The sequence below is a fragment of the Electrophorus electricus genome, chromosome 8 (genome assembly GCF_041902795.1).
Source record: "Electrophorus electricus isolate QZ-2024a chromosome 8, ASM4190279v1, whole genome shotgun sequence".
NCBI classification, from domain to species: Eukaryota; Metazoa; Chordata; class Actinopteri; order Gymnotiformes; family Gymnotidae; genus Electrophorus; species Electrophorus electricus.
The window spans coordinates 7,035,588-7,062,281 of NC_137504.1; the positions used below are offsets into that span (position 1 = coordinate 7,035,588).

The 26,694-nt window shown below is 37.8% G+C and overlaps 4 protein-coding genes across 8 annotated transcripts; 2 read left to right on the forward strand and 2 right to left on the reverse strand.

Annotated features, from left to right (window-relative positions):
• Nucleotides 1-1,352: 1,352 nt before the first annotated feature.
• diablob (diablo, IAP-binding mitochondrial protein b) lies at nt 1,353-4,395 on the reverse strand. Of its 3 annotated transcripts, none has more exons than XM_027003727.3 (7): nt 4,311-4,395; nt 3,747-3,831; nt 3,254-3,383; nt 2,999-3,118; nt 2,655-2,765; nt 2,438-2,534; nt 1,353-2,247 (listed from the first exon to the last, which is right to left on the reverse strand). In XM_027003727.3, the coding sequence occupies exons 2-7, from the start codon at nt 3,782-3,784 to the stop codon at nt 2,048-2,050; spliced, it is 696 nt and encodes a 231-aa protein (XP_026859528.3). In that variant the 5' UTR covers nt 3,785-3,831; nt 4,311-4,395; the 3' UTR covers nt 1,353-2,047. The 3 variants fall into 3 exon arrangements, with proteins under 3 accessions (XP_026859528.3, XP_026859537.3, XP_081576261.1); XM_027003736.3 differs by having other exon boundaries at nt 3,747-3,828; nt 4,311-4,329; XM_081720135.1 differs by lacking the exons at nt 3,747-3,831; nt 4,311-4,395 and having other exon boundaries at nt 3,254-3,735.
• Nucleotides 4,396-11,421: 7,026 nt separating this feature from the next.
• Nucleotides 11,422-13,632, forward strand: b9d2 (B9 domain containing 2). The gene is made up of 4 exons (XM_027004353.3): nt 11,422-11,568; nt 12,463-12,565; nt 12,704-12,829; nt 12,916-13,632. Exons 2-4 carry the CDS (start codon nt 12,478-12,480, stop codon nt 13,227-13,229), a joined length of 528 nt encoding a protein of 175 aa, XP_026860154.1. The 5' UTR covers nt 11,422-11,568; nt 12,463-12,477; the 3' UTR covers nt 13,230-13,632.
• Nucleotides 13,633-14,084: 452 nt separating this feature from the next.
• On the forward strand, nt 14,085-20,615 carry tgfb1b (transforming growth factor, beta 1b). 3 transcript variants are annotated; one of them, XM_081719539.1, is made up of 8 exons: nt 14,085-14,386; nt 14,917-15,782; nt 18,342-18,602; nt 18,753-18,830; nt 18,919-19,060; nt 19,253-19,403; nt 19,516-19,626; nt 19,800-20,615. In XM_081719539.1, exons 2-8 carry the CDS (start codon nt 15,434-15,436, stop codon nt 19,845-19,847), a joined length of 1,140 nt encoding a protein of 379 aa, XP_081575665.1. In that variant the 5' UTR covers nt 14,085-14,386; nt 14,917-15,433; the 3' UTR covers nt 19,848-20,615. The 3 variants fall into 3 exon arrangements, with proteins under 3 accessions (XP_081575665.1, XP_026860122.1, XP_026860129.1); XM_027004321.3 differs by lacking the exon at nt 14,085-14,386 and having other exon boundaries at nt 14,393-15,782; XM_027004328.3 differs by lacking the exon at nt 14,085-14,386 and having other exon boundaries at nt 14,393-15,782; nt 18,919-19,030.
• A 449-nt stretch (nt 20,616-21,064) lies between these two features.
• Nucleotides 21,065-22,631, reverse strand: cbr1l (carbonyl reductase 1-like). Its single transcript, XM_081718995.1, is given in 6 exon segments — nt 21,065-21,292; nt 21,379-21,510; nt 21,596-21,740; nt 21,742-21,811; nt 22,363-22,586; nt 22,588-22,631. Coding segments are annotated over 6 exon segments (843 nt in total).
• Nucleotides 22,632-26,694: the final 4,063 nt, after the last annotated feature.

The following is a 26,694-nucleotide window of genomic DNA, read 5'->3' on the forward strand; positions in this document are numbered from 1 at the left end:
CACATCTTTTGTGTTAGTGAAATTATCAAAACAAATAAACAATACCAATTCATGAAGAAACAGTAACATATGCTTACACGCTATTCCTCAGCCTTACTAAGACTTATTAATTGGAATATGGGAGGCATTGTGTTAACATTTAACCTGCCACACCACCTGGTGGCAAAATAGCAAAAAGCAATAAAATGCTTCCCCCACTGGTGTACAGTGTTTGGTTTATCATACTACCATTAACCCATATGTCCTTCACCAATGAGAACTGAGAGCTATTGAATGCCAGTGGTGCATGAATGTGTCCTTTACTTACTGCATGCTCAGTTCATTTTGATGCTAAATATGCAGGAAAAATTACTTTATTTGGTCTGCTACTGGCTTATTTTATTGGGCTCTTGTACTACTACTACTTTTGCCAAGACGCCTTGTTGCAGGGTGTGGGTAGAATACACTGGGGAATGTGACAAGTGAAAACTCTGGCCCATCTTTTTTGGCATGATGAATGGACTGATAACATGAAGACTTATTGAAAAAGTGATGCAACCTTAAAAAAGGAAAAGAAAATGAGAAATAGCATGTGGACAGATGAATGTGAACATCATGACAAAAACAAGTAAAGAATGATCATTTCATGAGTAAATGACAAAGCATTTTTGTAAGTGTCTGCCAAATGCCATAAATGTAACTGTAAAATGAATGAGTTGGACTGAAAAGAAATCTCCAAATTGCCCTGGCTGGAGCAGTCCTCAAATTAATGACCATATATTAAGTGACATGACAGGTAGTAATGATTATATACAAGACTTTCATAGTCATACATATGACAGTGTAGCATCATTTCTGTAAATAAAATTGTACCTGTTTAGTTATGGTATGCAACCAGCGTAAGAGGATGAGGTTTTAATAACAGAGGGCAGTGGTAGCTCAGTATTTAAGGTGCTTGTCTTCTGATTGTGAGGTTGCTGGCTTGAGCTATAATGCTGCCATGGTACTGCTTTTGCACCCGAGCAAGGCCCTTTACCCTCAGTTGCTCCTGTCTAGGTTTGGGCTACCTGGCTGTATCCTAGCCCACACCTGTTAATGGTGTGGCAGTCTGCAGTGGTATCCTGTTCTACTGTGTATACTTTAATAACATGTTATGTAAAAGTGATCTACACTATGTTCAGTAAAAACACATCTCTGAATGAAATCCTACTCTTATGGGAGTCAGACCAGCAGGTGGTGCTGAATGAAAATATATTAAAATCTCTTAAGATCACAATCCCACTTCTGATCTGCACTGCAGTGTTTGTTCATATTTAATTTACTCATTAGCAAGCCTTTTATGAGAATGTGTAAGAACAGAAAAAAACTAGGTATTATATTAATCTTTTACTGCAAGTCCCATTAAGCTTCACAGTAAGCATAGAACTCACACAACAGGTCAATAGAAAAAAAATGTGTTAGGAGAAACTCAAACAATTACAATTTTCATTTAAGCTATAATCAGTAAATTTTTGTAACCAATGTCCATCTCACACACACACACCATGCTAAAATGTACCAACTATAGTTTTAAAGTGATTTTAGTTTATATTAAGTAACATTGTATTTTCCTTTATATGTACATAATCACAAGATTTATCCACAGCAAACAGGTCTACATAATTCAGACATATGTATGATGTGTAAGCAGGAGTGAAGGATCAGTTAAACATTATAAGAAGGACTCAGTGTGGACTCTCAATAATTAAGGGATCTAAACTACATGACATTACTGAAATTACCCTCACCCCTCTAACTGCCCTCCCCCCTCCGCACCCAAAAAAGTGTACATAAAAGTGTGATAATGCTTTTTACATTTACCAACATGTCTAACTTGAACTTTCTTCCTTTTGTGGCTGATTGTAAATATACCACTTAAAAATACAATGGGGGGGAGGGAGATAAATAAATAAATGAATGAATAAAAATAATTATATATTTGATTTTTTTTTTTTTCTAGCCAGACAAGCAACTCTTAGTACTGAAACAGTGGAGGTGTAGTCCTGCATAAGTCTTTATGAACTCTTCACTAGTCCTCTCTCAGATATGCCTCTGGAATTTCCTCTTCTCCCATTGCTTTAGGGAGAACACTCAGGAGCCTCTTGCTGTCCTCAGCTTTGCTGTTTTTCAGCTCCCACTCTGCCTCAAGTGAGCACTGCTGAGCCTGTTTTACATGGGACTGTGCCATCTGTAGGTTAGTCTGGGTTGTGACTGAAGCTTGGTCTGCTCCTAAAGTAAATGCATGCAGATATGCTGTCACATGGAAAATCCAAAATATGTGCAACTTTTTTACAAGTCTCCTTGCATCACAATATTGTGAATACTTTGGATATTTTCAGCATATTCAGTCTATCACCATATCAGAAATACATTTTAGAAGCCAGTAACACAGAAATAGATTGCATGATAAACATCTTACCTGCATTAAAAGCTGCTTCTGCAGCCACCTGTGATAGATTGCTTGCAATCATCCAGATTGTTTCAAACTGTTTGCAGTCTTCCCTTCGGTCAATGAGCTAGTCAAATCAGAAACTTTAATTCAGATTAAATGGAAGCATCAGGCATAGTTGATTTAAAATACTAATTGGCACCAGTTGTATTGTCTTGAACTACTGCTAAATATTGGGAGTCGTTACCTCTTGGCGCTGGCGAACTATAACCTGCCATATTTCATCTTCTTCAGCAGGATTTAGTTTGTTGATATTCTCCACATAGCGCTTGTGAAGAGTTATGAGTGTGTGTATTGCCTGAGGGAAAGTACACACAAAGGTAAATCATGATAAAATATTTTAAAATATTGATAAAAGATAAAAATATATTGTTGCCATTACCTTTAGGTAACAGAATAAACATAAAAGAAAGACAATGACTACAGGCAAAAAGTGATTTAGCCTCATTCAGAACACTAATGAAAATGTCCATTGAAAACAAATTTTTATAATTCATAGTAATACGAGTGTGTTGGCAAAGGAGTACACACCTTGGTATACTGAGTGAGAGAGTCCACTAGTGCAAAAGCGGTTTGAGACAGGTAAGTGTTGGCACTGTCAGCCACCAGAGATGATGCTCTACGGATTAAAACTTCATGGGACACTTTGTCCTGTTCATGAAAAGATATGGGAAAATGAAACTCAGATATATCTTCTTTAAAATACACATTCAACTACCACAAGCAACAAAACCCATTATAATGGCGGACGGCTATTATCAAGACTGAAATTCATGTTAATCAAACCTGCACGACAGGAATTGCACATAGGCCACCACAGACACTTAAGGAAATCCAGTTCTTCCTGATTAATGACGGCAGCCTTACAAGTTTATTGTGCGTTCTGGCGGTGGTATTCACTAAGCGTGCTGCGTAGCTGTCAACGGAATAAAACATTTTATTTCTAGTTCGTACGTTACTTAGATAAGATAAGATAAATACAAAAGCAAAGTTCACAGCTTCAACTGACATGGTTTAATACAGAACCACTGATAAAGAACACTACTGTGATAAGTAAATCGTAATTACTTGGATTAAAACATTTAAGAGAATTATAGAATGGACAATAGCCAATAAAAGGTCCAACAGAGTTTACGGGAGTACAAGATACAGATTTCAAGTTAATAGTAAGCCACACTTCCGAGGCTTGTACTAGTTTTATATATGGGGACTTTATAAAGTGCAATGTCTACAACATACTAGCTAGCTTCTAACTCTTGCAAATGAATACGATACGTACCAAGCCAAGGATATTGCCTTTCTCCTGCACAGCGCCATATTGGTTCGATAAACTAGGACAACCCGGAAGTATGACCTCAGCCCTGCTTCAGATAAAGAAATATCCAATAGGGAAACGTTTATTTTAGGAAGACTATTCAGCCTTAGAGCTCGTTGCTGCAAACAATATTAAACGTTACTTTAGACCCGATCGCACTAATTGGTTAAAAAGCCTGTAATCTAAATAAATAAATAGTCCAGACAGACTTTTATCTAAGGTGGGCATCTGTCTGCATGTTGTGTATAGATACAGCTTGTTACTAAATAATTCAGGTTTCTCAGATGTACGCTGTATTTTGTCACCACAATAATTTGAGAATGCCATGGCAAAAAATAAGAAAGATAATAACAAGTTTAAGATAAGTAGCCTTGCAGTATATTCAGAGATGCGCTGTGGGGCGTGATCCTGATAGCGCAGGTGTTCCGGGTTCTGTTCGAGATAGCGTACTACATAGTACTGGCATTGGGTCCCAAATCAGTATGCCGTATGCGACCAAAATAATTTTTTCCACTACGCGAAACATACCTGTACTACTTCTGCCAAATATTCCAGTACACGGCCAGAGGTGTCTTTGTGGTGTACTACATCCTGGCAGGCAACGGTGGCGAGAAATCTTTCACAAGTGGGTGGAACCTTCAAACCTTTAGTACTTTAGTATGATTTGCATTTATCGCATACTAGATACAATACGTGGACCAGTACACTATATACTGTAAAGTATATACTGAGCACAGTATGCAGTATACAGTATGTAGTTGGCTCTTTCGAACATAGCCAGATACAACGCAGCATAAGAGGAGGGCGTCATGATTTCACATATGCGGAGTGCTAGGGGAAAGATAGAAAATGCAGAAATTATTTCACCAAAACAACTGTAATTCATCATAGTGCGCAGGGACACACTAGCTCTACATCGCCCCCAAGAGCCTGCTACAGCCTGCTACCACAGAAACGCAGTCTTAGCAAGGTGGGCTGCAAGGTGAGAAAAGGTTTAAAGGGAATTCTCCAGTATATATGGACACGTATCTGTCAGTTTCTCACCATCAAACTACAGCCAACTGTAGGATGGCCTTTAAGATTCTGTGGAGTCCATTATGCTTTCAATATGAAGAATCTATTTCAATGTATAGAACCGTTTGAAAATGGAAATTATTTATGTGTGTGTAAATTATTAAAATTACAGTCAATAAAGTACTGTAAAAGTACTGCTTTTAAATTACAATTGCTTGAAAATAGGAATCCTAGCCTAGTACAGAAACAAGGTATAAACAATCCTTTGCTCTCAGCAACTTAGCTAATTTTTATGACTGGATTAAAACAACAAAGCCAATAACAATGGCAAAAAAAACCCAAACCAAACCAAAACAAAAACTAACAGGCAAGCCTAAATAATTAATGTGATTAGTGATTTCAAGGAAGGAGGGGAAATTCTCATGGGCTTGCTTTTTAATTCTACCTTAGGGATTATGGGTCACAAAAAAGATCTTCTCTTTGTTAAACAACAGAAAACAAAGTTAATGAAACAGTCTGAAAAATATTCCCTCTTGTATTTCATCATGCACTATGTGATAGAAGACAAAGCCATTTTCAACTCATTGTACCCACATTGTTTAGGCAGTTCAAAAACACTTTCTGTGTGACCTGAATCAAATTAAGACCATCAGCGTCCATAATACTGTAACAGTCATACCAGTCAGGTCTGTTGATTTGCATGAAATGATAGACTTGCATAGGAACATGAAATCATTAAAAATATGTTTAAGCTTTTGATTATTAAAAATAAATTCAGAATAACTTCATAACTTCAATAACTTATATCTAACTGTAACTACTGTCTTACAGGTCTGCACTATATATATAATATATTAATACTTACTGTATCTCTCTACAATTTCAGTATAGGCTCTGTTTTGTAACTCAGTATGGGTATGACTCCATAAATCAAATATTCTCTCAGAATAAATTGAGGAATAATTAAGAAAGGAACACACTTAGGAGTGAAAAAGATATCAGCATACAGAATTTAGAATGTCCATTTCTACTTTAAAGAAGGAAATACAAAACTACTATATTTAATTAATTACATATTAAATAATTTATATTAGCTCATTGTTAACAAACTAAATTTGAACTTGTTAGAATTTCCAAGAGTCAAGGAACAGCGTTGATAAATGTAAACATTTATAGCGGTTAAAGTCTCAAGACTCAAGTGACTTGAGAAGGCGATGCAATAAAAGGAGGCTTTTATTGACCAGAGAAAGATTTCCTAATTTTCCAGGTAATGACTGATAATGGTATAAAGTAATGACTGGTGGCCAACTTAATACTTAAAGAATAACTTTAAATGCACAATGACTATTTTAAAATGTTTTATTCTATCTTTTTATTTGTGTGATTAATCCATATTGTACATTGCTGTCATGTACAATCTGCTGTATAATGCAGTTGTAGGATTTTCATTGACTGAGGCTATACCCAGCATTAATTTGATTTGTAATTAATTTTCTGGAATCTTTATTCTGTTTCTATTTAATTAAAAGGAATTTTTGCTCTCTTTTTACATGACTTGTAATGGACTAGAGGTCTGGACCTTTGACTGTGGTGGAGAAGCAATCTATCAAACTGGCCATCACAAAGGAGAGAATCTTTTAGATGTTTCTTGTGCTGTCTACCTATGCTCTCTTCATTTACATCAACAGCATGATACTGTTCATGCTTAGGACCAAGTTCACCTTCTGTAAGACAGCCGATACATCCTCTTTGCTCATGTTTCTCAATGACTTCATTTACCTGGTCATTAACCTGGTCCTCTATGTGCTCAGTGTGTTCTGCCTGGTGGTAGTGAGGGCTGCCTGTACCTTCATTGTGCTGCTGGCTGCCACCACCTTCATCAGCCCACCACTCAACCTGGCCGTCATGTCCCTGGAGAGATACACAGCCATCTGCTTCCCTTTGCGGTGATTAGGCCACACCCTTGCGCACTCGCGCGGTTGTGGTGATGATATGGGCTCTGGGCGTGATCAGTGTGTTAAACGATGTCCTTGCTCTCTTCCTCCTTGCAGAGCCATCCTTCTACTTGTCTCCTACAATTTGCACCATGGAGCAGCTGCCGGTGGAACCCTGGCAGCAGGGCAAAGGTCTAGCCCTCAACATATTGCTCTCTGTCACAGTGGCGGCCATATTGTTCTCAACTTACGTGGCTATTCTGTAGCAGGCGCTGGCGGCCTCTGCTGACCACTTGTCGGTCCAGAAGGTGCTGTGCACTATGTTGCTACACATGCTCCAGCTGGGACTTTTTCTCATGTCCTTCCTCTATGTGCATCTGAAGTTCCTGTTTGGCAGCCTGCCCCTGCCCGTCTACATGCAGCTGCGATTCCTTAACTTCTTGGTGATTCTTATCCTGCTACACTGCCTCAGTCACTCATCTATGGCCTGCACGCCAGTGTTCGGCCAGTACTTTTTGCACTGCAGTGGGAATAAGCTTTGTTCATGACATTCAGGATCCACTAGCACAAGGTGGTGTTGTGATTTAACAATTTGGGGAGATCTGTACTATGTAGCTTTGTGTACTCTGTATAAATATGTTCATGGAGAGGCTTACACAAAGGAAATGGCGTACTTAGACAAACAGACCTGTCTGAAGGTTGTTTGAGCATGGGGAAAAAATTGTGTTACTGCACTGCTAAGATACTGTTAACTTGTATGTCATGCAGGATTGTTATAAACTACAAATTATTCTGTGTAAACAGTAAAGGCTGTTTTACTTTACTAATAAAAATCAGTGATTCATCCAAAGTGACAAATTCAGTATTTACCAAAGATGTGATTGAAATTAAAATGTTCACTTTATTGGTTGTCATAATAACATCCTCTCCCTCTGAGTCCCTGCTCATCACACATCAACTGTGTTCCATAATCTTATTCGTCTATAGACTTGGCCAGAGTGCATGGCTCTAAAGTAGTATTTGATATTGTATGTGATACCTACACACGAGAGTATGTACTCATACCTGCTGGCAACTGAGAAGAGATTGATTTGTTTGAAAGAAGTGAGGCAGAAATTACTTTTATGCTTTCAATTAAATAACTTTAACAGCCAACTGCTTCCTGCATTTGGCAGGTCACCAATGTAAGTGTCAAAAGTAATGTTGTCTAGAATGTTGGCAGTCTTTACATCCACTCAGCCATAAAATAATAGAACTGAAAGATGTATCAGAAGATTTGGTTCTACTTTTAGAGAATGTTCCTTATTTAATTCCTTTTTTAAAGGAGTGATGTGGTCAAGACAACAGCATCAAGAGGACGTAAAGTTACAAGGAAATGTACAAGAGCAAAATATGGACAATACACTGTATGGAAACACATAAGAAAAAGTAGCTCATAAAAGAAGCATAAAATTTACTACAAACTAAAACACAAGTAGAATATGTTAAAAATAAATGTTAAAAAAATTTATTTAAAAACTGCTCAAAACTGATGCTATATATATTATTAGAGCCAGTATGTGGGGTTCTTCCTGGTGTGGTAGATCCCAGCCTCTATTGGTCTTATATTCAGGGCTTATTCCTGTGCTGCCATGATTAGTGCCTCCATACTGTCTTTCAATCCAGCCTTCTCCAGCCATTGGAAAGATTTTTCCATATCAGCGACTTCTAGTATTTGCCAGTAGTACGTACTGTGCAGGGGTTTATCCTCCCATGATGGTTCATGTTCCGCCTCATTCCCATCCTCCTTGGATTTCTGCTGTCTGAGGTACTCACTATGCATTTCATTGCTTGGGGCTATCTTCCTGGTGTACTCCTGGATCTTGGTTGTTTCATCCTGGATAATGGCTCTGTTGCTCTTCTGCCCCCTTCTTCCATTTAGTGTAATCTCAGAGTGCTGGATTTGGGATGAAATCCTCCATGCATTGCGAAGAGATTCCTTGTCTTGATGTAAGTGGCTTCTGTCTCCTCCTTTGGACATCTTATTACGGCAGTGGGGTATCTGATGACTGGTATAGCATAGGTGTTGAAAGCCCAGACCTTGTTCTTCCCATTCAGCGGACTTCTCAGGACTTGCCTCACGCTTTGTGGGTATTTGGCTGTAGCTGCTTTTCTTGTGGCCTCTTCATGATTCCCATTTGCCTCTGGGATTCCAAGGTACTTGTAGCTGTCCTCAACATCTGTTATGTTACCTTCCATATGATCCCCTCAGTTCTGGCTACCTTTCCTTGTGACCATCTGACCATACCTATCCAGTCCAAATGACATTCCAGTGTTGTTACTGTATGTCCTGGTGAAATGGATTAGTGACTCAATGTTTCATTTACTCCATGTAGAGTAGGTGGTTGCTCCATTCTGTAGCTGGTATTTGTAGCCTGTCTTAGTAATGATCTCACTTAGGGGGTTCAGGCCTATTCAGAACAGCAGCAGGGACAAGGCATCTCTGTTAAATTCAGTGTTTGATTGTGACTTGTGCTATTGTCCTCTAGGGTTGTCTTCTACAGCCCCACTGACTTCTTTATGAAGGCCCTCAGAGTCCTGTTCATGTTATACAGACTCATTTCAGGGTACATGTGTGGGGCATTGAATCACAGGCTCTCTCGTAGTCAATCCAGGCAGTGCACAGGTTGGTCTATCTGGTCTTACCATCTCAAGTGACTAGTAGCTGGTGCTTGGCAACTCTGGGCCTCTTTGGGCCCCACTCATGTAATGAGCCATGTGCCTACGCCTCCTAACCACAATGATGCCTGACTGAAACTTCCATATTGTGCAGAGGCAGGTTATCGGCCGGTAGTTGCCCCTTTTGGGGGGGGGGGGTCCTTCAGGATCATGACTGTCTGGACTTCAGTTAACCATTCAGGGTGAGTTCCATCCATTAGCAGCTGGTTCATTTGTGCTGCCAGGTGCTCATGGAGTACAGTTAACTTCTTCAGCCAGTAGGCATGGACCATATCAGGGTCTAGAGCTGTCCAGCTCTTCATACTTGAGATGTCTAGCACCCTTTCTTGGATGTCTAGCATCTTGCTAGCATGATGGTTACTGGATCCTGTTCAGGGAGGTTGTGGTCTGCTCTCAGGTTCAATAACCACTGGACATTGTTGTTGTGTGATACTTCCTTCTTCTATATGCTTTTCCAGTATTATTCGGTCTCCAGCTTTGGTGGCTCTGTTCCCATGCTGTTACCCTGCCACTTAGAGTATACTTTGAGTGGATTGTGAGAGAACATCCTGTATATCCTCCTGGCTTATATTTCTCTTGTGTACCTCTTCAGGTGGGCAACCAGAGCTGTTAATCTTTGCTTGGCAGTCTCCAAGGTCCCAGGTATGGAGAGCTTGTTGAACGCTGTGGCATATATCAGCTGGTTGGTCTCAGTGATGGTCACAGTAGTGATCATTTGTAGTGCTACATTCACATCCTCCAACAGCTCTCTACTTGGTTTGGTAGTCTGCTATGACTGGTGCCCAGCTTAGCTGTGATCTTCAATATGAGGTCAGCAGCTTTGGTTGCCACTTGCAGATTTTGGAACACTAAGCTGTTTCAGTGTTTCAGTGTTAGTCTAGATGTTGTATTTTGAAACACCCATAGTTCCCACATCTTCTGCATCTGCATATACTTCATTGTGAGATTGTGTGTGTGTGTTTGTGGGTGTATGTGTGTGTGTGTGTGTGTGTGTGTGTGTGTGTGTGTGTGTGTGTGTGTGTGTGTGTGTGTATATATATATATATATATATATATATATATATATATATATATATATATATATATATATATATATATACACAGAGAGAGAGAGAGAGAGAGAGAGAGAGAGAGAGAATCCATAGATGTTTCTATGTGAGTAACTGTAGTGTACATTAGTAAAAGATGTATAGATAGTCAAAAAGAGATTTTTGTTCGGATAGAGGTCTCCTTCTTCATCTGCGCAAGGAATGTGCTTCTGAAGTTCTAGAAGGTATATATTGGAAAAAGTAGATTTGTAAATCAAAACATTCATACAACATGGGGTTGTAAGGTGTCAAGCGAGTATATCAGTTATTTTTCTTTGAGCTTCCTAACTTTATTGCTGTCATAATAACAACTGATAGTGCAAAAAGATATGTCATTAATGTAGTATCCATTAACATTAAAATGTTTTGCCATTATAAACTACAAATCCTGAATTCTGATGGTCTGAGGGTGTTCAACAAAATGATCAGCAAGCATTCTCTTGTTTTCTCCATATATTTACTATTCTATGTACTTTCCTCATGTGTATTCCCTCTAACATGGTTCTAGCTTATTGGTATCCTTAGATTCAGGCCTTGTATACTAGCAAATGGATTTATTCCATGGAGACAACTAAACACTATTGTCAGTCACTGTAGACAAGAATGTCTGCTAAATGCTGTAAATGTAATTGTTATATGAACCTCTGGTTTTGCTTCACTAGCAGTGGGCCAATATTGCTCCCACACAATTTAACATGAACTTATTTTTAACATGAACTTTATTTTTAAAGACTTATGGCCGTCACCCTCAACCTTTATAGCAGAAGTAAATCATATGTTAATCATAAATCAAGGGCAATCTGGTGATGATTGGTGAGTTGGCACTAGGTGGTACCAATGAGCTAGATGACCGTAATATTAGCCTCAGTATCATAGAGCGAGAGAAGCGTTGCTAAGGAAATGAGTAACTGGAGTATCAAAGGTGTAAACAAGAGTACAGAGAACTTGTAGGTTAAATCGCAAGTGTAGACGCCTGATTTGAAAAATCATAGTTTCACCATTAACACATCGCCGCCTTATGAGCAGACTCCGGTATGTGTGCATTGTAATTTTCTTACGGTGGTTCTGATAATGCCGTAACTCATTGAAATTACAATCTGAGAATTAGCTACCTAGCTAACTAGTCAGCTCGTGTTAGCTATCGAATCTACTATTTTTATTTTTATTGTTTTGTAATATTCAATATCTAACGTTAGCTACGTTAGCAAAAAGCTTTAAAAACTGGCTAAATGTCTTATCTTAAGAGTAGCTATTCCAGCTAGTTGAATAGCTAGCGAGCGATACGGTTTAAACAGTCGTAATTTTTTAGCGATTGTTTTCAACAAGGAGTGAATCTCTAGCTAGTTTAATTCCCACTCCAATTTAAAAACTGCCATAGAATTAAGAGATAAGTTACGTGCGCGCTTCAGTATTCCATATAACCAAGGCAACAAATACACCGTCCTCCGATATATATTTTCAGTGATATGTGCACATTGCACTACTTTTTGATGTATTTAATTTACGTAGTTTAGACTGTTTTGAAGTACATATTATCAGAGCGATGTTTCGTTCATTTACGTTTAGTTCATTTAATCCTTAATTATTTACTGATAAACTGATCATGATAGAAACTGGCAAACGCACGGAAATATTAGATATGGAATGGATGCAGCCAGTTTTAAGTTTTGGCATCTGGAAACATGGTTTAAGGCTCCCATTCTTTAGACATAGTACGTGCCATATGTCCAAGAGTATATGACTCATAACAGAACACTGGTACTCACTTTCTCGGCTTTAAGGGCTAAATATTCTACAATATGTTAATACAACAGTTACATCATGGGCATAAAAAGCTATGTATTATTACTAGAACAGTGGAAAATTAGAAATCTGACATCTCTTTTCAGTTATATTTCTAATTCTCCAACTTTGTTAATTTTGCAGATCAAAACACATCTTATGGCAGAGGTGCATATAATTGGACAGATAACTGGGGCCAGTGGTTTTCCTCAGAGCAGCCTGTTCTGCAAGTGGGGCGTTCATGCAGGTGCCTAATCTCACATTCATTACTCATCATCATTTTGGCCTGCAAGGTTTTTCTTTTTGTTGCTTTGTAATATTCATCTGGTTGAGTTATCTTTTCTTTTTTTATCTGTGGACAATCCTTACACTCTGTTCATATCAGGAGGAGCATGGAGGCTGCTCTCCGGTCTCAGGGAGGGACAGACACAGGTGGACATGCCCCAGTTTGGTGACATGGCATACTGGAGTCATCCAATTGACTTGCATTATACCACTAAGGGTCTTCAAGGTATAGCTGTAATGTCCCAATTTTATACAATTGAGTGTTACATTGGAAGGAAGCATTTGTGCCATCTGCCTATATATCTTTTCTAGGTTGGCCAAAGCTTCATCTCCAAGTTTGGCATCAAGACTCTTATGGGAGATGTCAGCTGTATGGTTATGGGTATTGCCATGTACCCTCCAGCCCTGGACAACACCATCTGCAGTGTGTGACATGGAGGCCACTTGGGACCTGGCAGGAACAGCTAGCCCAGATTTTTGTTGGTGGAGGCCCTCAACTGCGTTCTCCTGATGTCATTTACAGTGGAGCAGACAGATACAGACTGCACACTGTTGCCATGGGCACAGTAGAAATGGACCTCTGTATCATTCTGCGGCATTTTGACAGATATGGTGTAGAGAGCTGATTGTAAAGCATCACTAATAAGCGTATATAAAATTGAGGAGTGGAAGAATAGTTAGTGATACTTGATGTGAAATATATTTTTAGTAGAATAATACTGGGGTTTCATATGCAGTGCATTTGTGGTTTCTCCAAAGATAGGGCATCTTTCTTTAGGTTTGTAAGATAGCCAAACCACAGTTCTGGGGACAGTAAAAAAAAAAAGAGTCTTGGGTGGAATTTGTTTCCAGGGATACAATGATAAGTTCTGCATCACCATTGCAGCCCATTGCCCATGGAAATTTTCCTTTCAATGTTTTGATTAATATGATCCAATCTTTCCAAAATTTTGTACTGATTTTATACATGGTTTTAAAAATTATTTTCTTTGGTGCTTTCACATTATTAAATGTTGAAATTGCTTATAATTTTTTGTGTACTGTTTTTTTTTCCCAGAAAAGATAAGTTAATAATTGTTAAAGGGCCACTCAAAGATAGTAGTTCAGATCAGTCAGTTTACAGAATTGAAATGTTTTAACAGTGTAAAAAAAGTCAAATATGCATTTTTTTCTGGTTAACTGGAATTGTTTATTTCATGGTTATTTCACTGTTTTTATGATGAGAGAAAAGTCACAATTTATATCTGTTGCAGTTATGTTAATATTCTTATTTCCTCTATGGAAAATCTCACTGTTAAAACAGGGCAAAAGAAAGCTGAAAAACAGTTGTGGTTTCTGAGTTGTCCTGTGTGGAATATTATGCTCTTACAAATTTTTATGTTTTCAGCAAGCTTTGGCAAGCATGAGAAGTACATGAGAGATAAAGAGTGGACAGTGTCTGACTGAAGGTAGGTGTTAGATTACGTAAAGCAATAGAAGTTTGTGTTTGACACTCAGCTGAGCACTGTCCTTAAAATTCACAGTTTACAGAGGAACGTTTGCTTCATCAGTTTTCTTACTGTTTCCAGTGATTCATTTTAAAAATGGAGGCAATATTTTGAAACTATTGTTTCACTAACAATTTTAGATGTTGGTTAGAAACATATTGTGGTGGATTGTTATCATATCCTGTTTACATCTAATTTCCTCTGTTTTTGAACCAATGGCTGATGAGAGAGAAAAAAAAAAACGAGAAGGGTAAGGAGGGGCGGAAAGAGTTCATCTAAGAAGTGGATTTATGCTGGTGAGTGTGTAGCTGCAGTTGTTTAGGTTCCTCCACTAATTCAATCTGGAAAACCTCTGCTTTATTGAGAGAGTATACTGTGCTCATTGTGAAATTAAGATAGTCCCCATGGGAGTTACATCTATCATCTATAGACCACAGTTTTTTGGAAGCCAAATTTACAGATAAGTTAACATATTTAATGTTTTTATTGTAATGAAATAGTCTACAATAACTTTTGTAGTCTGTGCTGTAGTATTATGTGTATGTAAAATAAGGCTATGTTTGGTTCTTAAATTCTTCGAACTCTGTATTATGGTTCTATGATTAGCTTTTCTGAATGCTGTTCATTCTGAAATCAGTTAATTGAAAAATTCCTAATTCAGTGTGAGTCTTGTATGCACAAAAAGGTTGCTACTTTGTCCAGCAAACTAGACAACATTATTTGTTGCACAAGGGGTTAATGTTAATGGGGAAATTGCTTTGCCAAAAAGGAAGTGTTGTGTCATTTTTCTAAGCTGTGCTGCTTCCTTTTCTACTTTTATACCTAGAATTTCCAAGTGAATGATGCTTTTGAAGTAAGGAGGCAGCACTAAAAAGAAGGATTCCAATTAGCTATCATGTTCAATAATGTATTTTTTATTTATTTTTTGTAATCATAAGATGCAAGGAACCATTAAAGTGTGCTTTGTATACTCTAAATAATGTGTGGAAACAGGAAGGATTATTTTGAGGTTGTCTCTAGTTTACTGGGAGGCAGTATGCTGGATCCCTGAGACTTCATTTGGGAGTACTGTTTGTTAGATCCAACAAAGCTGCCTGGCAGAAAGACCGATATGGGCAGCATTTTCTTGGTGGTGTAATAACTTTGATTTTGACTGGAGTTTGCAATTCAAGGCAAGGCACCACTGGCCGATGGAAATTATTGTTGGAATACTGAAGTGAAACCAACGTTAAGTGTGCATATGTTTTAAAGACTACCGTAAAGCATTTTCACTCTTGACGTTCTTAAACGTCTTGAGCTTTCTTTAGGGCTTAACACATTCTGCTGCAACACCATTGTGGGCCATGAAGGCACAACGTTTGTTGCTGGCACTGCTGTGCCTAATGGGATGTGCATGCTTCAGTGGAGCCCTGTCAACCTGCAAACCCATGAACCTCGAGCTGATGAAGCAAAAGCGCATTGAGGCCATCCGAGGACAGATCCTCAGTAAACTGCGGTTGGATAAGGAGCCTGAGGAGGTTGGGAAAGGAAAAGGGACTGCGGTGCCAGTGGACGTGCTGTCTGTCTACAATAGCACAGTGGAGCTGACTGAGGAGCTGAAGAAGATAAGTGATGACATGGTTTCTCCAGATGCAGAGGAGTCATACTACGCCAAAGAGGTTCACAAGTTCATCATGACCCAGAAGAACCATAGTGAGTATATTCCAGTTGCACGGCTACATCACTATTACCACAAGCCTATATGAAATATACAAGTATATTCCAACAAGACAACACATTTGAAACTATCCAACCTCAAAAATCAATAATTCTCTCAAAATCTTAGCGAGATATCTGTAGTTGTATGACAAATAAGTGATGAATGCTATGAACAATAGAAAAGCCTAAGGCTTGATGAGTGGGTTTGCTGTTTAGCAGACCACAAACAGGAAGGAAAGGATGCTTAGGGGTGGTGACATGTGACACAGATCCTGCATTAAGAGTTGTCTGGGCAACTCGAGCTCCTTATCTTTTATCACACATCTCTCACCTCATTTCTATTTCCTACAGCCATGCAGTGTCTAAAGGGCATACGTTCTTTATTTATAGCTGCTACAAACATTATGAAACAACAGAGATTAAACTTTATATTCTATACAAAGTTGAATTTAAGTTACTATCAGAGACCTCTACTCAATAACTTCTGCTTTTTGAGGCCCTTTTTGACCAAAATAATTTTGGAAGAGAACAGCCAGAAGAACAAAAACATCATTCCACGAACAGATAATTGCTTTCAATATTAATAAACTTGTTTAATGTGGTTTATTAACCCTGATATTTGGGGGGGGGGGGGGGGGGGGGGTGTAAAAGGCATTGTTGTACTGACAATAAATTATATCATAGCTGGTCTGAGGATCAACATTTAACATTGCTGCTAAATTATACCATTTGTTTGCTTTTATTTTCTGTGATATTGCTTTTAAATGTTTTTAAATTGCTCTTTAAGCATAGATGTATATGCAGTACAATGTACAATAAGTTTTGTATGTGCAGAACTCATGGTGTCTTTTACTTTCATTAGAATAACTTTTACTAGAGTTTCTCTACTTCAGAACAAATAAATGTTTTCTGTACCTTTTACTATCTCTAATTTAAATTGCCCAAATACTAAAGCATCACTGTGAAAATGACAAGTACTCATATCATAAATCAAGTTAAATTAGTGCCCTGACCTAAGACTTAGTGGGTTTAGAAGGTTTTTTAGGATGTATGTAATTTAGACTGTTAGATTGGCATGCATAGGGTTATTTTGGTGTTGGTTTTCTGAATTGACAACTCCTGGAAAACCACTGACAGTGTTAGCATTGCATGCTTGCATGTTTTCACCCACCTCTTCCTATAACTGCCTCTGCTTTCATGTCCTCTTTTGCCTCTCCTGTTATTACATGTCTTCATGGTGAGCCTCTCAAAATGTGTGCCCTTGCATTAACACACAGCAATACTGTAGAGTCACAGAAACCCTACTATTTGAAGGGGGTGAATTAATGCATTGCTCTGCGGTGGTACAGTATGGTATGAGCTGGATAATTTTCTCAGAGGGCTGGCCAATGTGTAATTACTGTCAGATATAGGGATAATTTTGGCTCACACTGGCAAAGACAGTGAGCACTAGGCATGCTGCTAAACGTTAAACCTCACATATCACCTTTGGCCTATTTCTAACCAATCTGTAACTTCTCTTAAGATGATATAATTCTTGTTTATATATCCTAATATTTAAAAATGTACATCTCAACTGGCACTAAATATCATATTTCTTTGTTTCTTCTCTTTTTAACACTTAAACCAAGAGAACTTGGAATCATCCTTAAAATGAAAAGACCAGCTTTTTCCATCTATGGTTTCCACATTTATTTTCCACCTACACACTCTCTCACACCTATCTTTTTTTACCATTGCAACAACACTTGGTCATTTAGGTAAAATGAATCTATCTTGCAATGGTCTAAAAACAGCTCCCGTTCCCTGGTAGTGGTTGAACAATCCAACACTTGGTGAATTCTTCTTCACAATGATAGGAAGTGTCAGCATCGAAGGATCAAAAAGTGCCATCGCTATGAATGCTTTTGTGTCTTTTTCTCTCTAGCCAGCACAGCAGTGAGTATGAAATATAAACCAAGACCTGTAATTAAATACAACAAACTTAGATGTAGATAGTTCCCTAGTAGATCTGTCTCTCCACTCTGCCTACATGTACTGAAATCTTCCCTCAGCCTTTGCTTCTCTTCTTCATACGCTCTATTCAAATTAAGAAACAATCGGAAAACTTAATGAAGCAGTGTTTGGTATATGCTAGCACTCGAGTTAACAAACACAGGTAAAAAGAAAGATGAACGTCATAATAAATCCTAAAAAATGATCAGACCATGCCACTAAGAACATGTAAGACAATAAAATAATACCATGCCATGTCTAAACATGAAGCTCATATGTTTCATTCATCTCGGCTTGGCTTGTGCTTTCTATGCTTTTAGCTATTATGTTTCATAAACAAGGAGTACTGATTAAAGTTTGGATGTAAGGTTATATCCCCAAACTATGAAAATGGAAGGCCTATATGGTATATTCAGTTTTAAATTTGGTAGGCTAAAAAATGGCTTTGGGTTGAAGAGTACTTTATTACTAAAAATCTTTTCATTAGCATTGTCTGAGATTTGCTGCTCTGTAGTACATTATTTGAAGCACTACTTTTGGTTTTGCTCTCTTTTTCAGCCGACAGTAACCCAGTGATGTTGTTCAACATCACTGAAATGAACAACATCTTGGGCAAAAACCATATCTCTCAAGCTGAACTCCGTCTGCTCATCAGGGAAACTACAATAGCTCCTGGTACAGATCAAAGGTTAGAGCTGTATCAGGGTGCTGGGGACAATGCTCGCTACTTGAATTCACATTTCATCACCAATGAGTTAAATGGCAAGTGGATATCCTTTGATGTAACACACACTCTAAAAGACTGGCTGCAGAAACCTGGTAAGTTTATTTAACTTTTAAAGCAACAGTGTCAGCAAGTTTCAAATGTCAAAATTTTATTTAAAAAAAGGCTACAATGACAAGAGTCTAATGAAGCATAAATTGTTACTTGATTAAATTGAGAAAATATTGGTGTTTTGTCTGCCACAGAAAAGGAACTAGCATTCCAGGTGAAGCCGCACTGTGGTTGTGGGGAGCCTAACAAAGGGTTTCAATTCAAAATATCAGGTTTGTAATATATATCCATTTTAAAATAATGCCATTAAGTCCCATATTTATAATACTATTCCAGTAACCAGTGCTAACTGACATGCAGGCCTGCCCACTCCTAGAGGTGATATAGCAGCCCTACAGGCCGGGATGATAAAGCCACACATTCTGGTGATGTCACTTCCACATCACAGTTTGCATGGTTCACGAAGGAAACGGCAAGCTGTGACAGATAAATTTTGTTCTGAGTTGAGGCCTTTTTTTTCTATAATAAACACTGAAGCTTTTATTTCATATCAAAATAAAACCAAAGAATCAAAATGTTATTTTTCATGCTTTGTGCCAGATAGGCTCTTCTAATATTGCTTTTGTAAAATATGCTCTTTGCATTTTAGAGGACTCATTTTGTCTCACAAGTAACATTGTTTTGTTTTATCTAGGCAGCCAGAAAATTGTTGTGTTAGAAAACTTTATATAGACTTCCGTAAGGACTTGGGCTGGAAATGGATACATGAACCTTCTGGCTATTATGCAAACTACTGTAGTGGCTCTTGCGCCTATTTCTGGAATTCAGAAAATAAGTACTCACAGGTAAAACAACCAACCAGACAGATAAATACAAATGGTTAACCCACTCCCCAGTTCTATTGCGTAAGCCATGTTTGATGTTGTTTGACGGAATAAGTTTATATTATTCTAATAGGTACTGGCCCTGTATAAACATCACAATCCTGGTGCATCGGCCCAGCCTTGCTGCGTGCCCCTGGTCCTGGATCCATTGCCTATCCTTTACTATGTCGGGAGGCAACATAAGGTCAGTGTCACAATAATATCCTACTCTGCTATGGTGGGCTCTTCATTGTAGTTGTGTAATTAGGCTAACGCAATGTAAATCAATGTAGTAGGTATTTATTTTCATTGACACTTGGACTACACTGAATGAAATGCAAACCTAATTTTGTCTGAAATACAAACTGATTTCCACAGGTGGAACAACTGTCAAATATGATTGTGAAAGCCTGCAAATGTAGCTGAAGAGACTGCATGGTGTTCAGCTTCTAAGTGCTGAGTTGGGAGGCCCCGACACCATAGTAAGAAGGCAGACAAACTGTAGGTACAGCAGTTGGGCATAAATGGATGGACAACAAAATTTAAGTTCAAAAGAGTCATTTTTGGAGGCCTATGATTTTAGTCTGTGATTTTAAATTTGTGAAAGTTTTATTTCCTTCTTACTGTCACAGGTAAATTGTGGCCATGTAGACCATTGATTCTTAAACCTGGGGCCTTTATGTATAATTTAATACTTTTAATTTGTGGAAATTTCTCTGAATGTTGGACTTTCTGTATATGCTCAATAACAGGATCATTTATATGGACATGAATTTATGATCCTGGACCCAATAACAGATATTAATGGTAGAAATTAGATTAAAATGTTATTTTATTTTCTCAAAACTGTGATTGAAAAGTGTCGTAAAACGTTCTAACACAAAACTGCAAAAACCAAAGCATCCCTTAGTACTTATAGATATGGTAATCCTTTTTTCCATACATGTTTGGTCTGAAGATTATTACTCTTGACAGCTCTATCTTTAAGAATACAGTGGGCTTTTTTTGTTTGTTTGTTTTTTTACTTTGTTGCATGTAAACAGAGCATTGCAATGCATATTGTACATCCCCCAACGCCAATACATAGTTACACAGACAGGTGGTTCTAAGTTTGCATTTGACTAAAGCTTTTCTTCTAAAAACTATACCACATGCAGTCTAAATTTGGAATATAATTAAAATGTTAAAACAACATCCTACAATGGGTTATTTTCATCATATTTTATTACATTTACTGCCATCCATATCCTTATCCAGCCTTGTTTTAGTGTTCAAAGTTTCTGAATATGAGATGTAAATACAATGCTCTTTTGCTTATTCTCACATAGAAAAGTGTAAATATACATTGTTATATTTGTCATCCCCATCTCTACATCTGTCCCAGGTGTTCAGGAAACAAAATATCCTGTCAACATGTTCAGTGGTGATTATAGACTCACAGGGTGGTAGAGGATGCTGTTGAATGATATGACCAGAATAAAAAAATGGAAAGGACTTAATTATACCTCAGCCTTCTCCAGAGCTAAAATTTAGTTGGATAATTGGGATTATTCACTTTATCCCATGCAAGTTTAGGATTCCTTTAACAAATTATACTTTATTTACTTAATTTTCTGGGTAGAACACAAGATCTTATGAATTGTTCATCCATATTTATTTACCATTCCTGCAGTTTTATCTCAAACCAACTGTCCATGTGGCTCCTTGGCTCTGTCTGGCAACAGAGCCAGGTAAACAGGAGTTTCAGCCCCTTCCTCTGGGCTCTTGGTGGCATTGGGGCCAGCCATATCCATTCTGACCCAGCCTGGACAGCAGGCATTGAGGAGGATGCCATCACCAGCTTTGGTTTCATTCAGCACTGTCACACCAATCTAAAGGAATCATTGCAATAGTTTAGGCACTGTTTACACTGTTCTGGTGTAGAATGGTAATATCTGAGCAGGAGACATCTTATTACTAGCGATAATAAAAATCTTTGAACCTTACCGGTTCCATAAGCAGTGTTTGCCCAGCCCTGGGCTTCGTGCACTCCTCTCTATGCAGCAGAAACAAACTCTGCCATCAGCATGCACAGCTCCTCCTCTGAGAGCTCTGTGCTATGAAACCACAGAGTATATATAGATGAGACACAATCACCACATCAGACCATAAAATAAGTCACAGTCACTGAAGGCAGTAGGCAATTTTGTATGTAAATTGTATACTTAAATCATACTTTGTAGCTCAGGACTACATTTATCAAGCGATCGCTTGCTGACAAAGCTGGACACATTGACTACTCGAGCACTGGGCTGCAGCAGGGGGAAGAGTGCATGACACCCACAGTGTTCCCCCAAAATTTGTGTGCATGGTAACTTCAGCCTGCTCTCCAAATGGCTCTGTTGCATTCACTATGAGACACAGAAACGAGAGTTTACAGCTGATAAAATGTGCATGCAAAATAAATTATCGACAATAGTTGCCTATTTCACAGTAACTTGAATTAAACTATTATTAACCTCAGCAGTGGTAGCTTGGTGGTTAAGGTAATTGGCTTATAGTTGGAAGGTTGCCAGCCCCACTTTTGCCAAATTACCACTGTTGGGCCCTTGAGCAAGGCCCTTAACCCTCAAGTTATACTCAGCCATGATTGTAAGTTGCTTTGGATACAGTTTCAGCTAAATCCTGTAAATAAGCATGTTGTGTCATTCTCTCTTAACCTTTTACCTCTATATAAGGCTGAGTTAAAGTTGCCCAAGCTACAGCCCATTTGCCATATTTGGTTGAGCTGCCCTCTGGAGGAAATAATAATAGATTTGTTTTTCGCCCTATCATATTAGAACAACAGACCCTTAAAATATTTGTGCACGTCCCCTCTCCATATAACTTACATTTGCTTTTCTTTACAAGGCGTTCATTTAGGTATATGGGTTGATTCAGTATGCTAACAAGCAACCTTAACCTTTAAAGGCGATTCCTGCGTTGTTGACGAGAACATCCAGACCTCTATAGTTTTTCTCCAAAAACCTTCGTAGCTCCAAACAACAGTTTTGGTCACATATATTGAGTAGATGAAAAACTACATTATCAAAACCCTTGGAATTCAGGCGTTCTACCGCTTCCCCAGTTTTTCATTCCGGTCAGTAAGAAAAAACATCTCTGCTGTAGCCTGCTTGGCACAAGCCCTATGCCATTATTGGCCCCTGTGACTACAGAAACCCTTTTCAACATTTTTGTCCTGTTTACCACCGCTCAAGAACAGCATTGAGACACTTGGCGAATCAATAGTGATTCAAAGGTCGAATCAAATTCTAAGTTTGGATCCGTATTATTCCCGGCCACCTACCTCTCAACCTCTGCCACTGAACATTCCAGTTGTTTTCCTGCTCTTAACACATATAAACCAGGTCTTCATGATTTCATGAGTCTCAACTGCCTAGCTCAGGTCTGTCTGCTGAGACTATGAATAGTTATAATATTTATAATACTGGTTATATTGGGTCTATGAATGATTAAAATAATTATAATATGTGATTATTGGATGATGTCATACTGCAAAGAGTCAAATTTTGTAATGGGCCTTTTTTGGGGTGGGTGGGGGTGGGGGTATTTATTGTATTTGTACTTGTATTTATTTATTGTTTTTCTAGTCAGGTTCCTTAGGGGAGTTTTATTAGACAGGGTGTTTCGGGTAGGCCACTTATTTCATTTTTATATTGTATGTTGTCTGTTGTTGTCACGGTAGTATCGCGTGTTATGTTTGTAACCTGTTGTCCATGTTCACCTACCTGGTTTTCTGTGAGTGCCAATATGTTCATCCTTCGTGTATGTATAATAAATGTCTGTATACATCAAGAGAGCCTGTGTGTCCTGCTCCTCGCCCTGCGGCACTCGGGCCGTTACAGCTGTATGTTGTGTGACATTGCTTTAGTCTGTTTCAGTACTGTAGATTGTCATTGGAATATATAACTAGTAAGTCTAGATCCACTTTCCCTCTCTCTCTCCATATATATATATATATATATATATATATATATATATATATATATATATATATATATATATATATATATATATATATATATATATAATATAAAGAATTACAAGAGACTTCATTTTATTAACATTACCCTCTCAGCAATCAGAAAACTTCAGTTAGCTGACCAGAGAGTAAGGTTTACTACAAATGTTTTAAGGAGCACTTTATTAGCCATAACTTATTTAGTCAGGAAAAAAAAGGATAAAAATTGTAATTGCTATTGTAGTGAATTCAAATATCTATACTATATCTATACTATCTATAAATGTGGATTCAAATAAGTCTTTATGCCATGTTTCAATAGGGTAATGAATTTTATGTATTTATTTTGTCAGAGCATGAGATATCACAAAATGTCACTGAGAGCGTTTTGCTATGTTTGGCACCCAAACCTTTCAATGAAAGCTCAGGTAAGGTTTGGCACCCAAACCTTATAATGAAAGCTCAGGTAAGGTTTGGCACCCAAACCTTACAATGAAAGTGGTGAGGTTAGGCTGGTTTCAGTGTGAAATGCTATTTTTAAATACCGATGCATTAATTTAGGAAGATTTTGCAAAAAGATGCAAAATCTGTATAGGATTATATATATATAAATGTATTTTAATAATTTAAATATAGTATGAGTATGGAGGGCAATACATTCAAAAATATTTTTGTGTTGATGTTATATTTTCAGGTCATGCAAAAAGGCTGCCCAGTGAGTCCAGGTTTCTTCCTGTCTTTATGGACTACAGGGACTTTTTTCTTGCCACTGTTACCCTTGGGTTTGCTCACCAAATACCTATATTTGACTGTAAAATGGCATTTTCTTTAAAGTTATATACACCAGGCTATACACCTTCTTTTCGATACCCTGTTGGCTATAATGATGTCTCAGTGTCTCTGCAAAACAAACAAACAAACAAACAATCTTTAAGCCATTTCTATTTTTAATTTAAAAAATGTGTAGATAATAACATTGCACTGCAAAACCTCATGTCCCAAAGGACTAGTTTGACTAAAGGCTCAATTTTTCCAAAGTTCATACTTTTTATATGTTATTTATTAATGTATTATATCGTCAACTCATAACTGCTGCCTATTTATCATTAGATTGATTAATTTGTTCTATAAGCAAAAAAACAAAAATGCAGGGTTTACCTTTAATTAAGTAGCTAGTCGGTACTGGTAAAATAGCACATTAAAATATGTTGTCTTGCTTAAAATTCACAGTGTCGCTTAATTTGATTTAATTTCCTTTCTTTCTTTCTTTCTTTCTTTCTTTCTTTGTTGTACAAGCATTTACAGGTTTCCTGTGCTGGCTTTAATTTTGACAGAACGGTTTTATTTCACGGAGCTTTCAAGAGCCTATTCCTACAAATTTTCCACCCTGCAGTTGTTCCCCGCTGACACAATGGCAACTCAGCTGAACTAACCTTTCTCCGAGTACAATAACGGTAAGAGCACTCGGTGACACTTTCTATGAATACCATGGCATTATAAACATGGCTATAAATAGTTATAACAATACATAAAACCTTATAGCCATGTTTATTGTGCATTATGAAATGTTATCATAATGCATTATAATCTGTGTTCATATGTTATACCACCAATATCAAAGAAACTGTCCCATCTTGCTTAATGCGTAATATACTAACAAACCTGCTTCCTTTAAACACCCACTGAGCCATACTATGATTACTTTTTAATCACTCATGAATTATACTTATCTGGAATGTTATAATAGCTTATAGTCATTTATACTGTATTATAACATGTCTTTGTCAGTTCCAAGTGACAGAATTTCATCATGGAAATAGATTACACAGAAAGAAATGTGATATTTTAACCCAATTTGAGTCATGTTTTAAAGTAAAGTAAAATTAAGTTTATTTAAACAAATATTTCATTTTCACAATATTAATAAGCCATTGTAAGAATTTTACTACTAAGATTAACAGTTTGGAATGATAAATAAACAGTCTACTAGAAAACTAGTACTAAAACGTCCATCTACTTACTAAGGGTGGAGACTGAGAGGTAACCTAAATCCCAATCTCAGCAATTATAAAGTGCATATTTCCATATATTATGCAACAGCCGGCCTATTATGTTAAGACGATGGTGGCTTCCCAGCCAGTACTCCGACCCATTCACCTTCAAATGTTCTTTCAAGTTTTATGGTACGGTCTCCACAATGCCTCCCTAATTCCACCAGGCACATTCCAAGTGTTGTGTGTAGGCTCAGGTATTATGATCAACAAAATGCCTTTTGTGGTATACAGTGTGATGCTGAAATTCTACATCTGTCAGGGTCTGCTGTGATGATTTGCGAGCCTCTTCTCACATGTTGCATTATGGTTGGCAGGAGGTCTTGAACAGCTTTTCACCACTGTCAAAACTGCATGATTAGCAGGGGCGCTGTATGGTGGGAGAAATGTTAGGATTATTCTAAGGGCCTGTGACTGACGGGGCCCTAAAATGGCTGGGCTTAATATGATACTATTTCATAGGGCCCAAAATCCCCATCTCCAAATTGGTAACCCTGTTGATTAAAATGATCTATTTAAATATGATCTATGCTGTCAAAATCAGTGGCAAAAGCTGGACATTTTGGCATGGTAACATTACCAGCATGACTAAGCAAAATGTATATTTTATTTATGGGAGCTGGTCAAGTTGGATTTATCAGTTACTTAGATTATAATATTGCTCACAAATGCTGCTGGTTGGATATTTTTTGGTTGGTAGAATATTCTCAGCTTAACAGTGACATAGAGGTGTTTAAAAACTCCACCTGATAAAATGAACAGTGAGTATAGATATAAGGTAAATGAATAAGGTATTTGAAAGTGGCTTGTCAGTGTATGTAACCCTGCTTACCAGTCTGTCTTCTTACAGCTGTCTGTTTTGTTGCAGGGGAGTCCACCGAGATCATAAGTAACCTGAAAACACTGTCAGACACTGAAGCTGGTTCCTTCTTTGTTAGTCAGTTCAGCTCGTCAGACTCATCGCTGGAAGATTGCAAGAAAACAAAGAGTAGCTAGAAGAGAAGAACAATTCTGAGTATGTCTCCAGATCACAGACACTCCAGGCCTGAGTCCAGACGAATTCAACCTGACTATATTTTACAGATTTATCAAGCTTGCACACACTACATTAATTAGAAATCTTCTTTGACATAAATAATTTTCAACATACTGTAAACTACTTATACAGTTAGTTTGCATTGTACTACTTATCATTGTGAGGTTTTATAAGAATGGCTTGTCA

What these genes read in the sequence shown, in the direction of transcription:
- diablob (XM_081720135.1), bottom strand. Translation starts at nt 3,478, where the DNA reads ATGTCAGTTGAAGCTGTGAACTTTGCTTTTGTATTTATCTTATCTTAT. An exon ending in TAGTTCGCCAGCGCCAAGAG is followed by an intron (nt 2,535 to 2,654) that starts GTAACGACTCCC and finishes TGATTTGACTAG; the next exon opens with CTCATTGACCGAAGGGAAGA. An exon ending in AGAAGCAGCTTTTAATGCAG is followed by an intron (nt 2,248 to 2,437) that starts GTAAGATGTTTA and finishes CATTTACTTTAG; the next exon opens with GAGCAGACCAAGCTTCAGTC.
- b9d2 (XM_027004353.3), top strand. Translation starts at nt 12,478, where the DNA reads ATGGCAGAGGTGCATATAATTGGACAGATAACTGGGGCCAGTGGTTTT. An exon ending in CAAGTGGGGCGTTCATGCAG is followed by an intron (nt 12,566 to 12,703) that starts GTGCCTAATCTC and finishes TGTTCATATCAG; the next exon opens with GAGGAGCATGGAGGCTGCTC. An exon ending in TACCACTAAGGGTCTTCAAG is followed by an intron (nt 12,830 to 12,915) that starts GTATAGCTGTAA and finishes TATCTTTTCTAG; the next exon opens with GTTGGCCAAAGCTTCATCTC.
- tgfb1b (XM_081719539.1), top strand. Translation starts at nt 15,434, where the DNA reads ATGAAGGCACAACGTTTGTTGCTGGCACTGCTGTGCCTAATGGGATGT. An exon ending in CATGACCCAGAAGAACCATA is followed by an intron (nt 15,783 to 18,341) that starts GTGAGTATATTC and finishes TCTCTTTTTCAG; the next exon opens with CCGACAGTAACCCAGTGATG. An exon ending in AGACTGGCTGCAGAAACCTG is followed by an intron (nt 18,603 to 18,752) that starts GTAAGTTTATTT and finishes TGTCTGCCACAG; the next exon opens with AAAAGGAACTAGCATTCCAG.